Genomic DNA, 17286 nt, shown 5'->3' with positions numbered 1-17286 from the left:
GGTGTGCAGGAGGCAACTGATCAATGACTCTCTCTCATCACTGATGTTTCTATTTCTCTCTCCCTCTCCCTTCCTCTCTGAAATCAATAAAAATATTTTTTTTTATAAAAAGAGAGGAAGACTTTTCACAAATGAAGACTATCTATACTAATAAAAGAGTAATATGCTAATTAGACCCAGAGACCTTCTGGACAAAGCTATGGTGGCGGGGCTGAGGCAGAGGCAGTTAGGGGCGATCAGGCCAGGAGGGAAGGACAGCTGGGGGTGATCAGGCTGGCAGGGTAGGGGGGCAGTTGGGGGCAAGAAGGTGGGTGGGGGGAGGGCAGTTGGGGGCAAGCAGGCCAGCAGGCAGAGTGGTTAGGGGTAGGCAAGCAGGCAGGTGAGGGGTTAGGAGCCAGCGGTCCTGGATTGCGAGAGGGATGTCCCAGATTGGAAAGGGTACAGGCCGAGCTGAGAGATACCCTCCCTCCCCGCACAAATTTCGTGCACCGGGCCACTAGTATTAGAATATAAGACTAACTAAACAGGATAGATGATGCCTTAAAAATGGGAAGTTTTGAAAATTGAAGATGAAAAGAATTTGAGATTAAGTGACAAAAGAGAGAGAAAAGAAGAGCCAATGCCAAGAAGAGTTCCTAAAGAAAAACTCCAAAGCAATCAAACCAAATACCAAAAAATTATAATTCAAAAAAATGTTGCTGAAATTAAAAACATGTATATTTGGAATTCCAGAAAAAGTGACCAAGAGCAACACCAAAATATATTCTAGTTATAACTACTGATTTTTAAAGAAAAAAGTCTTTTGTGTTTAGGCAAAAGACCAAAATCACTTATGCTTTATTCAAAAAATAAAAAATATTTAAGATACCGAAGAAAATGCAAACCAATAAATATATATTCAGCAAAAATTATTTCCAGGTATACAGTTATAAACAAGCTATCAATAGGCAATATTGTCTCCATGAGTCTTTCTTCAGGATCTACTACATAACTAGTCACAGGCAGAAACATGACTAAAGAGACTATGATATAAGGACTGACAGCATTATTATGGATGGATGTTGTCACAAAAAGAGAAAGCACAAGACATTTTACACACCTCCTGATGAAAATATACACCAATGAAATAGTTTTCTCTAAATAAACAAACCTGAATTTTCAGGAAATACACAGAGAAACATGTTAAATGATACCGCATGGAAGCAACACACTAGATTATTAATGGAAACTTGGTTTCTTTCTCTTTTTTTTGTTATTGATTTCAGAGGAAGGGAGAGAGAGAAACAGCAATGATGAGAGAGAATCACTGATCAGAGAATCAAAGAATCTCCTCCATGCCCCCTACTGATATCGAGGCAGCAACCCCGGGGCACGTGCCCTGACAGAATCGAACTTTGACTTATATATTAAAGAAACTTAATGAAAACACACAATGGAAGAATCTTATCTGGATCCAGATTCAAGAAAAAACTACTTAAGGAAAAGAAAAGCACTTATGAGGCAATTGGGAACCTGAATGCTAACTAATAGTTCAAGATATTAATTACTGTTAATTAAAAAATGACAGCATTGTGCCATTGGCTGGTGTTGCTAAATGGTTAAGAGTGTTGGCCCCTGCACTGAAGGGTCCAGGGTTCGATTTCCAGTCAAGGGCACATACCTGGGTTGCAGGTTTGATCTGTGTGTAGGAGGCAACCAATTGATGTCTTTCACATAGGTCTTTCTTTCTCTCTCTCTCTCTCCCCACCTTCTCCCTTCCCTCACTCCCTGCCTTTCCTTTTCCTTTCCTCCTTCCCTCCCATTCTCTCTAGAAATCGATGAAAAAATATCCTTGGGTGAGGATTAACAACAATAACAAAAATAATAATAGCATTGTGGGTTTTTTAAAAATAATCCTTTTCGCCAAGGCCGGTTTGGCTCAGTGGATGGAGCGTCGGCCTGCGGACTGGGGGGTCCCGGGCTCGATTCCGGTCAAGGGCATGTGCATTGGTTGCGGGCACACTCCCAGTGGGAGATGTGCAGGAGGCAGCTGGTCGATGTTTCTCTCTCATCGATGTTTCTAACTCTGTCCCTCTCCCTTCCTCTCTGTAAAAAATCAATAAAATATATTTAAAAAAATAATAATAATAATCCTTTTCTTTTAGAGACACATTCCCAGATATACATGGGCATATGTTTTCTAGGGTTTGCATGAAAATAATTTAGGAGCAAGAAATGAGCAGAATTTGGATGAAATAAGGTAATTATTACAAATGGAGGATGAGTACATAGGGATTCATTAGACTGTTGACTTTTGTACATGTTTGAAATTTTCTATAATAAAAAGTTAAGCCCAGCCGGTGTGGCTCAGTGGTTGAGCGTCAATCTATGAACTAGATAGTTATGGTTCGATTCTAGGTCAGGGCACATGCCCAGGGGACATGTAGGAGGCAGCTGATCAATGATTTTCTCTCATCATTGATGTTTCTTTCTTTCTCTTTCACTCTCCCTTCCTCTCTGAAATCAATAAAAAAAAATATATTTTTAAAGTTAAAGAAAGCCCTAGTCCAGTGGTTCTCAACCTTCCTAATGCCGTAACCCTTTAATACAGTTCCTCATGTTGTGGTGACCTCCAACCATAAAATTATTTTCGTTGCTACTTCATAACTGTAATTTTGCTACTGTTAATGAATCGTAATGTAAATATCTGATATGCAGGATGTATTTTCATTGTTACAAATTGAACATAATTAAAGCATAGTGATTAATCACAAAACCAATATGTAAGTATATATGTGTTTTCCGACGGTCTTAGGCGACCCCTGTGAAAGGGTTGTTCGACCCCCAAAGGGGTCGCGACCCACAGGTTGAGAACCGCTGCCCTAGTCGGTTTGGTTCAGTGGATAGAGTATTGGCCTGCAGACAGAGCACGTGCAGGAGGCAACCAATCAATGTGTTTCTCTCACATCAATATTTCTATGTCTTTCCCTCTCTTCCACTCTCTCTAAAAATCAATGGGAAAATATCCTGGGATAAGGCTTAAAGAAAAAAAAGTTAAAAGAAAAAAGACATGGACTTAGTATTCTGATTCATTAAGTATTTGTGATTCATTTTACAATACAACTCTAAAATATTACCCACTCTTACCAATAGAAACTCATTATATTTCTACCTCTGTATTTTCTTTTTGATTGATTTCAGAGGAAGGGAGAGGGAGAGAGAGAGAAACATCAATGATTAGAGAGAATCCTTGATTAGCTGCCTCCTGCACACCCCACATTGGGGATCAAGCCTGCAACCCAGGCATGTGCCCTGACTGGCAATCGAACTGTGACCTCCTGGTTTATAGGTCCACACTCTACCACTGAGCCACGCCGGCTGGGCATCTACCTCTATGTTTTCAAGCTCACATCTGCAAAATCTTTAGAAAACCTGATGAAAATGGGTAGAATTCTATCCTAACTTACCAGATCATTTGAGGCTGACTACAACTTCTTTCTGAATTAGACCCAATTCTAAAAATGACTATTAAGCCTGGCTGGTGTGAGTCAATGGTTAAGTGCTGACCTATGAACCAGGAGGTCAGGGTTCGATTCCCAGTCGTGGCACATGCCTTGGTTGAGGATTGGATCCCTAGAAGGGGGTGTGCAGGAGGCAGCCGTTCAATAAGACTCTCGTATCTTCGATGTTTCTAGCTCTCTTTCTCCCACCCTTCCTCTCTGAAATCAATTAAAAATATATTTTAAAATGACTATCAAACTTGGACCACAAATGATAATGATTTTTTGTTGAGTGATTCACCCCTGTAATCTCAATTAGAGAAACCATGAAAAAAAGACTTACCTGTTTTATGTGCGGATTCATGGCCATTTCAGTTACATTCTTTTTGGTCTCACAGAAAATAATGGCCCTCCCTTCAGATCCACTGTAGACTTGAAGGACATCTCCAATAACTGCTGGCCTCTGAGACCAATGGCATTGGATGGCCAAATGCTTTGAGGAAAGAAAATGCCAAATATGTTTCATTAAGAAAAATTTCTCTTGTACATTTTCCTTCCTATCTGTTCAAGAATTGGCCTTCCTGGGAGACAACAAGACAATGATTCTCCTCAATCCCATTTAAAAACAATATACAAATGGCCATCAATAGGCAAAAGGATAAACAAACTGTAGTATATTTTATACAATGGAGTACTATTCAGTAATTAAAAGAAACCAACTTAGAGAGAAACAGAGAGAGAAACCAACTACTGACACATCCAACATTATGGATGAATCTCAAAACATATGCTGGGAGAATGAAGCCTTTTAGAAAAAAAGAGTATACATATAATAATTCCATTTATATGCTGTTCTATAACAAACAAAACTAATCTATGGTAGAAAAAAATCACAACAGTGGTTGCCTAAGTATAGGAGACTGGGAAGAAGCATGAGGGAACTTCCTGGGATGATGGTAATATTCTTTATTTTGATAGGGATTTAAGCACCTGTGTGAACTGGGCAAAACAAACAAATGTATGTTTAAAGGTTTGCAATTTTTTGCATGTAAATCATATTTTTAAAAACTGTAAATATTATATGGGTGAACTTCAGAAACATGCTGTGACAGAAGCTAAACACACAAAAAGTCACATATTATATGATTACATTTATAAGAAATATCCAGAATACGTAACTCCAGAGACATAAAGCAGATTAGCAGTTGTTAGAGGAGGAGAAATTAATTACTAAATGGTTACAGGTTTCCTTTTGGGGTGATGAAGTGTTTGGGGAATAGATAGAAGAGATGGTTGTACAACACTGTTAATGTACTAAATGATACTGAATTGCACACTTTACAAGATTAAATTTAGTTATTAGAATTTTGTCTCAATAAAAAATTTGTAAATATTGAGTTCTAAAGACATGCATGCTAAAATACTTAAGGGGAAATATACTGATTTCTGCGATTTGAAATGCATCGAGAAACAAAATGGATATAGGGAATGGTAGATAAGTGACAAAGCAAATATAGTAAAATGTTAATGACAGACTCCAGCAGTTGGTGAATATATGGTGTCCACTGTGAAATTCAACTTTTTGTTGTGTTTATAAAATTTCATGTTAAAAAACTTATACTATTTGTACATTTTAAATCTGTGCATTTTAACATATACCTCAATAAAACTTTTTAAAATGTCACATATAAATTATAGAACACCTGGAAAATACAGAGCACACAGAAGAAAGCTAAGAATCATTTGTACTATCTACAACGAAGTGTTGCTTCCCCCACTCTCAAAAAAAAAAGAAAACAACCTGAATCTGATCAAGTCTCACAACCTTCCATTAATTCACAGGGAAAATGAAGGCAAAGGAGCATGTTAAATAACACTACAGGGTTGCAAACCAGCAAAATTGAGATTGTGGAAAACTTGTAAGACAACTGCTCAGTTCTTTTCAAAAAAATATTGCAAGGAATGAAAGGGACAGAGGAAATCTTCAGATTACCATAGATTTAAGACATACAAACCAAAGCAATGTAAAGATCTTATTTAGATCCAGACTCAAACTATTAAAAAAAAAAAAAAAAAGACAAGTAGGGTAATGTGGACCTTAGATATTTAATGATATTAAAGAAGTATTGTTTTCTTCTACTGTGATAAAAACTTTGTAGTTTTCTGGGTTGTTGTTTTATAAAGAGCCCTTATCTTTTAAAAAACATATTAAATTATATGAAGATGAAATGATAACTAGATTGATTCAAATGTACGGATGAAGAAAGACTATCGGATATAGAAAAAATCATTTCTTAAAACCTGGTGATAAGTATATCAAATCCCTTATATTATCCAATTTTTGTGTATGTTTAAAAACATCCTTAACAAATTTTTACTGATACATTTTACATTCTTATTATAAAACGTTTAGCCATTACAAAATATACAAAGCTTCCTCTGACCATCCCATATTATAAAAGTCCTCTTTCTTAGAAGTAGTCATTATGAACTTGATGTTTGTCCTTCCAACTTATCTTTGTACATTTACATAAATACCTAAAGAATGTAGCATTTTTTGTGTTTTGTTTTTTAATATTACGAATCTGTATATATCACTTTGTAATTTGGTTTGTATCACTCAAATTCATTCTTTTTAACCATTACATTGTATTTACAGACTTTACTATTGTTCATTTAGACTATTTTCATCTACTTCCACATATATATACATTAAATGAGAAAGTTACATATATGGTACATACCTGACTATAATAAACCATACAAATGTTACCTTTACTTCCTTTTCAAAAAAACACACTAATGGTTTAAATTTTCATGAAGTCAAAATTATCAACCTTTTTCTTTATGATATATTCTTCTGACTTTGTCTAGAAAACCCTTCCTTTTCCTAATATCAAATAATTGTTCATCTACATGTGCTTTAAATAATTTTATGCCTTAATTTCTAAAAAATCTTTTGGAAAATTTTTTGGTATATAATATTAGATGAGGATCTAACTTTTTTTTCCACCTAAACTTTAGTAAATTATCCCAGCACTATTCTTTTTAAATTGATATGAATCGCCTCCTGTCATATTCTACATACTTATTAACTGTCTCAATGGCTGCTTGTTTAAATCTCCTGGAATTTGCCTGTTCATACTTTTTCCCTATTTATTCTATTCTGCTCCTCAGTCACAGACATGGAATTACATAAGTATCTTATTGACTAAGGGCAAAAAAGAGATTTGGCTTGAAGTGGTACCCAAAACTTAAGTTTAGCTTCAACAAATTTCAAAATACCAACTAAAAGTTAAAATCTCTCATGCTGGAAAGCTACTTACTTCCACAGTAGTTGCAGCCTTTTGAGTCATTTTTCCAACAAGGTCAACCTGTTCATATCTGGATTTCATGTATTTTTTTGCAACTTTGTATACCCACTGTGGGCAAGTTGCAGAAAAAAGTAAAGTTTGAGGATTGTCTTCAGCATCTTAAACAAAAAGAATTCAAATGCTTTCTTAATATGATGCAGTAAACTCTTAAAAATCCCCCCAAACTTCAAAGAAATAGTGAAAAACTGAAAAAGGGATGAATTTTGAACATACAAACTTCATTGCAATTATTAAAACTTTCAAAACTGGGGGGAAATATGAAGAAAATCAGAAGGAAGGTGAGAATTTAAAAAGGAAGAATGCGCAAAGAAGTCAATAAATTGATTTAGTAAATCTAACTACTATCTATAAAAAATAATACATGGAAGAAAGCATAGAAAGCTAAGAAAATAGTTAAAGTAAGCTACTGTATTTTCTTGTTCAGGAAGAGAAAAGATACCAAATAATCTGAGTTGTGTTAGGAAAACATTGGGGACAATGTCGTAAAAATTACAAAATAAAAAATTCGTAAGTTTTTAGATAAGAGAATTGCTAATGTGCTTATTTTGAATTAAGATGTACCAGTTTTGTAGGATTCGTGGATGATATCTTCAACTTGGTCAGCAAAACCTAAATCTAACATTTGATCCACTTCATCAAGCACAACGTGGCGCAGTTTAGAAAGATCTAATCGGCCGCTCTGCAGATGGTCTTTGATACGACCAGGGGTCCCAACCAAGATGTCAATACCATTTCGAATATGATTAACTGTGAGAGGAGAGAAATATCAGCAATATGTAAATTAAATATATTTTCCTGCTATTTCTTTAGATTTTTAAAGTAGCAAATAGATATTTGCGCTATTATCATACATATTTACTCACTTTGGCTTTGATATGATGTTCCACCATAAAAACACGCTACACTGAGTTTCCTAGTTATATCTTTGAAGTCTTTGGCTACTTGATTTGCCAGTTCCCTTGTAGGAGCCAAAACAAGTACCTGAGCAAGAGGTTTAAAAAAAACAAAAAGATACTTTTCTAAAGATGTCTAAATTCAAACTGAGAAGACTTTTTAAAGGTGTATTTAAAACTAGGAATCTCAACATGGTACTTAAAGTCAGCACAAATAACAAGAACAATAGCTTATATTTATATCTTCCCTTACTTCCTTCAGGTCTCTTTTCAAATCTCACTTTCTCAATGAGCTTACTAACCCTTTTTTCATATCCTCTCACTCGTTTCTCCTAGCATTTATACCATATAAGATATCCATATTTTACTTATTTACTTATTGTCTGTCCCACCCACTAAAATATAAACTCCAAGAAGGCAAGGATTTATGTGCGTTTGAATTACTGTATTCCTTGTACTTCAAACAGTACCTGGCACGGAACAGATACTCAAAAAAATATTTGTGGAATAAATGCTCAGTAGTGATTTTCATAAATTATCTAATTTAATCCTCACAAGAACTCTGTGAGGTGGATTATCCTAATTTTACAAATGAGGAATCTGAGGCTTAGAGAAGTTAAGAATCTTGCCCAAGATCAAATAGCTAGAAGTGGCAGACCTGGAATTTCCAGTAGTGTGCTTCTAGCATAAAAGCTTCTTAAGGCAGTGCTGGGATTGTGTCCTATTTCTATCACTTGCAATCTTTCCTAATTTCACCTAAGGAGCAGAACACTCTGAAAAAGATTTGGCCTGTTGGCCAACCTGATCCAAGACCATTATGACTTAATTATATTCATATATGTGATACTTTCCTACTGCAATATCATTTAATAGTCTCAAAAAAACTAATTAGTTTTAGTCACGTATCTTTTCAAATTATGTTGATTTTTTTCTTCTTCACTTTTATGAACCTTAAACTAGGTCCTCTCTGTTCTTTACTACTTATAAAAACAGATCTCCAGACCTAGCCAGTTAGAGCACTGAGCTGCAGACTGAAGGGTCCTGGGTTCGATTCTGGTCACGGGCACACGCCTGGGTTGTGGATTCGATCCCCAGTGGGGGGACGTGCAGGAGGCAGCCAATCGATGATTCTCTGTCATCACTGATGTTTCTATCTTTCTCTCCCTCCCCCTTCCTCTCTGAAATCAATATATTTAAAAAAAACAGATCTCCAGTACCCCAATAACATAGGGACCAGCAATATCATTTCTATAGTCTCTTCTTAAAGTTAACCAATGAAATAAAAATTGATAATTTGCTGAATGACCAAATAAATGAATACCTCTTTAGCAAATTCATTCTTTAAAAGCAAAGGTCATGACTAAAAGAAGAGAAGTTCACTAAATATACTAACTTCAAATACTTCTAACATTAGATATGCTGGCTTCAAAATAATTATACAGTTATCAAAGATGTCTATGAATCCATACACATTACATTCAGATGCAATAACTACTTCGCTTTAGCCTTGAGATATTTTTTTATGTTAAAAAAAATCAACAAATTTTTGTTTTAGGACCCAAATTTTTACTTTATGCCACAGAGCTAATTTTTCTATCATGGGAGGTACTTGAACTTAAAACAAGTACATTCTTTCTTTCCCCTTTCATTAGTCTAATGTTTAAACCTTTTACTCCTATAATGGTTACCTTTGGTGAGCGGCTTTTTTTAATTGTCTCTTGATTTCTTTGGAGTCTTTCAATCAAGGGAATGGCAAAAGAAAATGTCTTTCCTGTTCCTGTTCGTGCTTGAGCAATTAAATCTTTTCCTTCATATACAGGACCAAAGGTCTTAACTTGAATAGGAAACAGATACGTTACCCCTCGACCTGAAAAATGAGATTTCGTTGAAATATTTATATAAGACTAGCATTAGAAAAAAATACATTTCTTTGAAAAGGATAATCCTGATTCCTCAACATCTGCCTAAAGATACCACCTAGTGACATTTACAGTTATCTCTACCCCAAAGAGGAATTCTTTTTTTTAATGGTCTAACTTTTGACAATTACATATAATTCTTTAGAGTCAAAAACAGATCGGAATACCAAAAGGATGATGCAGAAATAACTGCAATTAAAGAACTATTTATGCTTTCTATAGTCTCCTTTTGGACAGAAAATTTGATTTTTAGATTTAGACTTTGAATTCCATATCCATTAAATTCATAGTACCTTTGAGAAGCTTTATAGTCTCTTCAGAAATAGGGAAATTGGAGAAGGCTCCTTCTTTCTGTTCACGTGTTAGGGTCTGTCAAAATGAAATCAAAGTTCTAACTAATATAGTTCATATTTGACTAGGTATTTAGAATCTTTTACTCATTTACTGTTTTTATTTACTAAATAAGTTAACAAAACAACTTTAGTTAGTACTTGCAAAACCTGTATAGATTAACTTACAAGATAAATTAGTGGGAAATACTTTTAATTTCAAAAGTATCCCTTTAAATAGCAAGCTTACTCAATACATCTTCCATAGTACACTTAAAAATAATTAATTCACACATAAGACTCCCTTTAGTAATATATCTACTACATAAATCAAAAATGTATTTCCATTTAACTAAGATATTACAAAAAAGCCAAATCGAAATCATATTCACAGATACAAACAATATTAATTATTATGAGAATTAATACCGGCCGATAAAACAGCCCTAAAAGAAATTACACATGAAGAAAGTAAATTGCATCCAAAAGTAAAAGTTAAAAAGTTGTTCTATAGCTCTAAACACCATTTTTTTGGGTCACTGATACACATAAAAGTTCCTGTAAGCTTGAAAATTTCTTTAATATATATACAGGTTAGCATAACATTATCATTTAAGATTAGAAACTCTGTGTACTAGTCAGTGTGTATATAAAACAAAGACAATATATCTACCCATAAACTTTATTATTGGTGTGTTTAAAGAAAGTAGTTCCAGAACCACACACAATAGCAATTTTCAAATAGGGAATCAGATAAAAAACATATCAAATTCAAATTGTAAGTCATTAAGCAAACCTCAATGCTGTCATTTTTTTAAGATTAAAAGAAAAAACATATTACAAAAGTAATACATTTTCATTGTAGAAATATTAGAAACCATACATAAACAGAAAGAAATTTAAAAATTATCTATAATCCGGTCAGCTAAAGCCACACTTGAAACAGACATTCTCCCAATCCTCACTCTATACACATACAAATTTTTAAAGTAAAAACAAAACAATATTGTATACACTGTTATGTTATCTGCTTTTTTTTTTCATTTACTATGATACACTAAATGCCTTTTTAACATTCTTCTCTGACCTTTAGGATAGACGTATGCTATTGCATGGATATAGCATATTTTATTAAGCCAATTGCCCACTATCAGACACTTAGGATGTTTAAACTTTGCCTATTATCAACAATGTCCCTGTATTAAGAGTACTTATTCATACATTTCTGCACACCTCATAATTATCTCCTTAGAAAGATAAATTCCTAGAAATAGAATTATTGAACTCTAACATGATCTAAATAAAATTATAAACAGTTAAGTCTACTATAATACAGAGCATCATTGTACCAGGCAAAATCCCAATAGAGTAAGCAACTTGTACAGTCCATTGCTAGTAATACAGATTTGTAGGGCCTTATTTAGATCAATCTATAATATATGTGCTTCTTGACCAATAGCAAATTCACAAATAAAAAAAACCACCATATTGTAAGACAAAGACTCAACATCTATTCCCAAAGCTCCCCAAAGATTACATATTAAATTAAGCTCAAATGTATATTAGCAACTATCAGATTAAAAAATTTTAAAGAATTATTAATTAACAAGAATTATTAAGAATATCAAAGCTGTTTCTTTCTAAACATCTTTCTAAGCATCACTGACAATTTATGATACCTAGAAAATCTATGAACTCTGGTAGAGAAAAACTGAAAAAACAAACTGAACAAATTCTATGCAAGAAAATATCTATTGTAACAAATACTGGGCAAAAGCATAGTACAGAAGATTCTATACTAACCATGTTTTCTACACTTCCCCCAAAATATTCAAGAGAACAGATTTTTTCAGATCATTTTTATATGCTTCATTCCTTTTAAAAAATGTAGCTTTAAGATTAAATTTCAAAGACTTAAAGATCATTTAAAGTTGCTATTGTTATAGAAGCAGAAAAAGCAGAAGGCAAAATACACAAAGTCAAGAGGGCTTATATACCTTATTTCAGGAAGTCAGAAGTCAATTCATCAGTACTAGTAGGGTCCAAAATAACCATAAGGAATGCAAGTATGTGACCATCAATAAGCAATTTGGAAAAACTGTTTACGAACCCAAATGTACAGGAAAGGTTTAAATCTGACCACCCCCCACCTCCGCCCCAAAGAGGCAATACCTTAAAAGAAACAGGGGACAAAGGAAAAAAGGCTCAGGTTTCGGCTGCAGAGATTCCCAGGTCCAACAGAGTACTGAATACTAAGCAGAAAATATTATAAAATCAATTCTAATTCATTTAATCAATCCAATAAGCCTGTATTTCAAGGATAATGTCAAATGCAAGACAAAAAGCATCCATACCTCCTCTAGTTTATTATCACTTGACTTATGAGTAGAACTATCTAAGGATGATACTCGCTTTGATTTTTTTTCACATTCATCAATATCTCCATTAGACAGATCTTTTCTTCTTGACTTATGAGACTTAGAAAATTCATTTGAAAGTGTATTATATCCTTCTTCAGTGTCTCCATTTAACTTCTCTTTCATTTTAGCTTTTTTGGACTTGGGAGCATCCAGGTCATCTGCAACACCATTTTCTCTTGTTTCTGATTTCTCATCTGAGTCATAATGGTGCCTTGACTTCCTTCGATCACTCTGTGAAAAAAAACAAAGCAGCAGTGACAGAGAGTCAAAAGCTCTTCTCTAAGAAGTTGGACCATGACTCCTCAACCAGCAAAGCTCAACATACCTTTATCTTGAAAAGTAACCTGGCAGACATCCAGGCTGGTTTCTAATGCCAAGCCTTAGCCTCATCTATTGCTTTTTCTCTTCTTTTACATTTTCAAGACTTGGCCTCTAGCCCCTCTCTAATCTTATCATTATTTTTTTTTAAAAGATTAATGTGTTCTATCAATGCTTTTAAAAAATGTTTTTATTGATTTCAGAGAGGAAGGGAGAGGTAGAGAGAGATAGAAACATCAATGATGAGAGAGAATCATCGATCAGCTACCTCCTGCATGCCACCCACTGGGGGTGAGCCCCCAACCCAGGCATGTGCCCTTGACCTGAATGGAACCCAGGACCCTTCAGTCAGTCGGCAGGCCGACGCTCTATCCACTGAGCCAAACCTGCCAGGGCTCTAATCCCAGCATTAGATTTAAAGGAAATTAAAATAACTCTTTTGCAGAAAAAAGAATGAAAACCCAAGATTTATAAATTAAAACACAAAAACTTCTACCTCCAAGAGAAAAAAATATTAATACTTATTGAGTACCTACCCAGCATTGTGTAATGTGTTTTCGGCTTATCTTGTTTAAATCTTCATAACAACCCTATAAGGGAAGTACAGGTCCATAATCCCTTATCCGAAATTCCGATATCCATAAAGCTCTGAAAACCGAAAGTTTTTTTGTAACTTATTTGGAGACAAAACCTTACCTGACCTGAACTCATTTGGTGGCAAAAATTGGAATTGAACTCATGTGAGGCTATTTATAATTCTTATTTATTATATTAGAATGAATATTCATATTTAATATTAAGGTGTCTGATTATAGATTGGGGGCCCAAAAACCCTTCTGGGGGTGTTGCCCTTCTAAAAATCCCAAGAATTCTGAATTCCAAACACATCTACCCAGGGATTTTGGATAAGGGATAACGAACCTGTATTATTTTTACCATTTTACAGATGAGGAAACAGAAGTTCTTAGAGGTCAGTAACTTGCTAAAGACCCACATGTGGAATTTCCTGCAAGTGGAAGTGCTAGAAATCAAGACCCATCTGACTTGAAAACCCATGATTTTTTTTACATCATGCTTCCTCTCTGAACTTTGATTAATAACAGGTTAAAGAAAAAAACAAATCAGCCCTTGCCCGTCTGTTTCAGTGGCTAGCGTCGGCCTGCAGACCAAAGGGCCCCGGGTTCGATTCTAGTCAAGGGCATGTACCTTAGTTGCAGGCTCCTTCCCCGGCCTCCCAGCCCTGGTCAGGGCTCCTGCAAGAGGCAACCAATCTATGTGTTTCTCTCTGCTTTCCCTCTCTCTTCCACTCACCCTTAAAAATCAATGGAAAAATATCCTCGGGTGAGGATTAACAAAAAAATAAAAAAGAAAAAGAAAAAAATAGCCCTGGCCGGTTTGGCTCAGTGGATAGAGCGTTGGCCTGCGGACTGAGGGGTCCCATGTTCAACTAGGGGCAAGGGCACATGCCCAGATTGTGGGCTCGATCCCCAGTGGGGGGGCGTGTAGTGAGTCTCATCACTGATGTTTCTATTTCTCTCCCTCTCTCCTGAAATCAATAAAGATATATATATTTTAAAATAAATAAAAATTTAAAAAACAAATAAAACTATATAATTCATGTAAAACTCCAACTGTTATACTCCCGTGGAAAAACAATGTATTAGTAATCCTAGAAAGTTTTAAAAATTTAGTTACTACAACCATTTATAAAGGTCTATGCTGCAACTTTAGTTTGTTGTTTTTTTAAAATATATTTTTATTGATTTCTAAGAGGAAGAGAGAGACAGAAACATCAATGATGAGAGCGAATCACTGACCAACTGCCTCCTGCAAGCCCCCTACTAGGGATCAAGCTCGCCACCAAGGACATGTGCCCTTGACCAGAATCGAACCTGGGACTCTTCAGTCCACAGGCTGATGCTCTATCCACTGAGCCAAACCAGCCAGGGCTGCAACTTTAGTTTTTAAAACACCAGACTAGTGGCCAGTGTTTTAATATCTGCAGCCAGTAAGCAATTATTTGAAAATTTAGCACTTCAGAATTACTTGGTCAAATATTCAAAATAAATTAGACAGTAGTGATTAGTGATAGTAAAAACTACTACCACCAAAATGTTCACCATGATTTACACAATTTTTACAGAGCATTTTCACATACAATTTTTCTCATCCATAAAATAGGAACTGCAGTGAAAATTGAGTAATATATGTGAAAATGCTTTGTAAACAACAGACCTTCAAATTAACGTAAATTATATACAGTTAAATGTTACATCATTCGGTCTTCAGTTAACTGAACTAGCCCACATCTCCCCAAATCAATAGGTTCTATAGAAACACAAGGTTATTTATAGAGTCAGCCTTGGAGTTTGAATTGTTCCTCAGCCCTGCACTTCGGGGAACTGAAGCAAGGTAAAGTGAGACCTCCAGGTCCAAGCCCAGCAGCATCACAAGGCGATGAAATATATTGTTCCACTTCTGATCCACAGTGCCTGACACTCTCCACTTCCTTGGCTCCCAGACACTGTATATTCCCTCCTTATTCTCTTACCTCCACCTTCAGCGGTTCCTCTTCCACCTCTTCTGTGGATGCTCCTTAAGTCTGTTCTCTATGTACACTTTCATACCATTTTCATGGCTTCAGCATACACTGTCAGGCTTCCTTCCTCACCTGCACTACAATTCTGAGACCCTAAGGCCCAGCTCCATAGCTCAACAAACCCCAAACCAAAGTTATCTTGGGACTATTTCTATTAGTTGGTACTCCAATCTGTTTCCAAATCATACAGCCCCAGACAGCAACATCTTATCACCTTCTGACCTTAACACCAAGGTAAACTTGCCATTCCAGCTAAACATTTTTAAAAAATTGTACTAAAATATACATAACATAAAATTTACCATTTTAACCTACAGTGTGGCAGCAAGTACTTCTGGAGAATCTACAATGTAAAAGCCATCAATTTCCAAGAATATAGTGAAATGTAATGGACAAATACATCATTTCCCTCCAGAATCTTTGGGAAGCATTTAGGAAAAATGAGCTAACTGTACAAGGAAGCGCAATATTAAATGGCAATCGAATGACAAAGATAGCCCTGGAACAAGACCTAAAAGGAGGATAACATTATCTGTACACACCGGAGTGGTTAGAACATAACTAAACCTCAACAGATGGGTAGGATTTGATGGTAAAAAGAGAAACAAGTATTTCAGGAGGAGCCCAAATTAAAATCACTGCTAGATGATTCCACTTACATGAGGTATGAGGGGCTGAAGAGAGGAGGCAAGGGGGAGCTGGTGTCTAATGGGCACAGAATTTCGGTTTACAAGGATGAAAAAGTCCTGGAGATGAAGGGTGGTGATGGCTGCGGAACAATGTGAATGTGCTTAATACTGCAACACTGTGGTTTAAAATAGCTAAAATGGTAAATTTTGTGTGTATATTTTAGTACAATGAAAAAAAAAAAAGACTGCTTGGCTGGAATGGCAAGCTTACCCTGGTGATAAGGTCGGAAGGTGATACGGTTCTGCTCTCTGGGGCTACACAGAACACAGTCATTCTTTTGTCAAATGTCAGCCTTTTTCTCAGCTGTGTTCTCCAACTCTCATTCTTCGGAGGAGCTGGGCGGAGGGGTCGGTGGTCTCTACGATTCTACAGGTTCCTTGAGAGGAGGGGCTGATGGAAACTCCTTGATGCCCACCCAGCAGAGAGCCTGGCACAAATCAGGCTCAATAAGTACTTGTGACATGAATGAAAATACTAACAGTCAAGGCTACTCATAACATAACCCACAGACGCTCCATCACAGCCAAATCCTGGCGACGCTGGCGGTGATCCTCTTCCCTAAGCCTCTCAAGATTAGCCTCAGGCCGCTCCCCCCAACATTCCCGTACACAGATCGGGGTGACGGAGAAGCAACACGCATTCAAGGCAATCGGTTTTCTTAATCATTTTCTAAGACGGCCAACAAGAACCAAATGACAGGCCTGGCTGCTTAAGGAAGAGGAGGAAAGGGCAGATTCCGCGTCGATGGTAGCTTAAATCTGCTTAAATCTGCCCATCTCGGAGGCGCCGACGGGAAGGGCTAAAGAACCAAAGCCGAGTGCCCGGCCAAAGCCCAGGGCCGCCCTTCTCCCGGTCGGGGGCGTGGAGGTAGGAATGGTCCTGGAGCGACCTCCGGGGAACCAGGGCTGCGCGAGGGGCGGCCCTCGGATGCTGTGACCCGGTCGTGACAGGCTATCAGGGACAGCTCCCCTCCCCGCCCAAGCCGCCGCAGCCCCAAAGGAGGCGCGGCCCATCTTCAGCGCACCTTTTGCCTCTCCTGGCTCTCGGTGTCCTCCAAGGGTGCCTCCAGCTCCATGATGTCTCCCCAGAGTAGTTTCCCAGGCATCATTGGTCGCCGCCGCCTCCCTCTGGGCACGGTGGCCACAACCACCTACCGCTAGCGACAGAGTGAAAGGAAGCGGGGGCAGGGCGGTCGCCGGACCAAAGCTGTGCGTCACTTCCGGGACACGCACCGCACAGCGCGGGTGGGGAGAGGGGGGAAGTAA

General features: G+C 36.8%; 1 protein-coding gene across 4 annotated transcripts in view; it reads right to left on the bottom strand.

Moving 5' to 3' along the window:
* Positions 1–17190, bottom strand: part of DDX50 (DExD-box helicase 50) — a 28469-nt gene extending 11279 nt beyond the window's left edge. For 2 of the 4 annotated variants that reach the window (XR_011473580.1, XM_070432882.1), the window contains exons 1-9: positions 17046–17190; positions 13269–13322; positions 12349–12645; positions 9959–10034; positions 9435–9613; positions 7717–7834; positions 7415–7600; positions 6806–6951; positions 3823–3972 (exon numbers count right to left, since the gene is read on the bottom strand). Coding sequence is in view for 3 of the 4 variants with exons in the window: in XM_070432882.1 (XP_070288983.1) it covers positions 3823–3972; positions 6806–6951; positions 7415–7600; positions 7717–7834; positions 9435–9613; positions 9959–10034; positions 12349–12645; positions 13269–13322; positions 17046–17129 (1290 nt within the window). In the remaining variant the exon portion in view is untranslated. Of the gene's footprint in view, positions 1–3822; positions 3973–6805; positions 6952–7414; positions 7601–7716; positions 7835–9434; positions 9614–9958; positions 10035–12348; positions 12646–13268; positions 13381–17045 lie in introns of all 4 variants that reach the window. The other 2 variants (XM_070432884.1, XM_070432883.1) reach the window with 2 other exon arrangements.
* Between the last annotated feature and the right edge of the window lie 96 nt (positions 17191–17286).

Source organism: Myotis yumanensis, unplaced genomic scaffold, assembly GCF_028538775.1.
Source record: "Myotis yumanensis isolate MYYU_CA2020_CCGP unplaced genomic scaffold, mMyoYum1.0.hap1 SCAF_13, whole genome shotgun sequence".
Taxonomy (NCBI): domain Eukaryota; kingdom Metazoa; phylum Chordata; class Mammalia; order Chiroptera; family Vespertilionidae; genus Myotis; species Myotis yumanensis.
The sequence above is the reverse complement of the archived record's forward strand: the minus strand, read 5'-3'. Positions and strand labels throughout refer to the sequence as shown.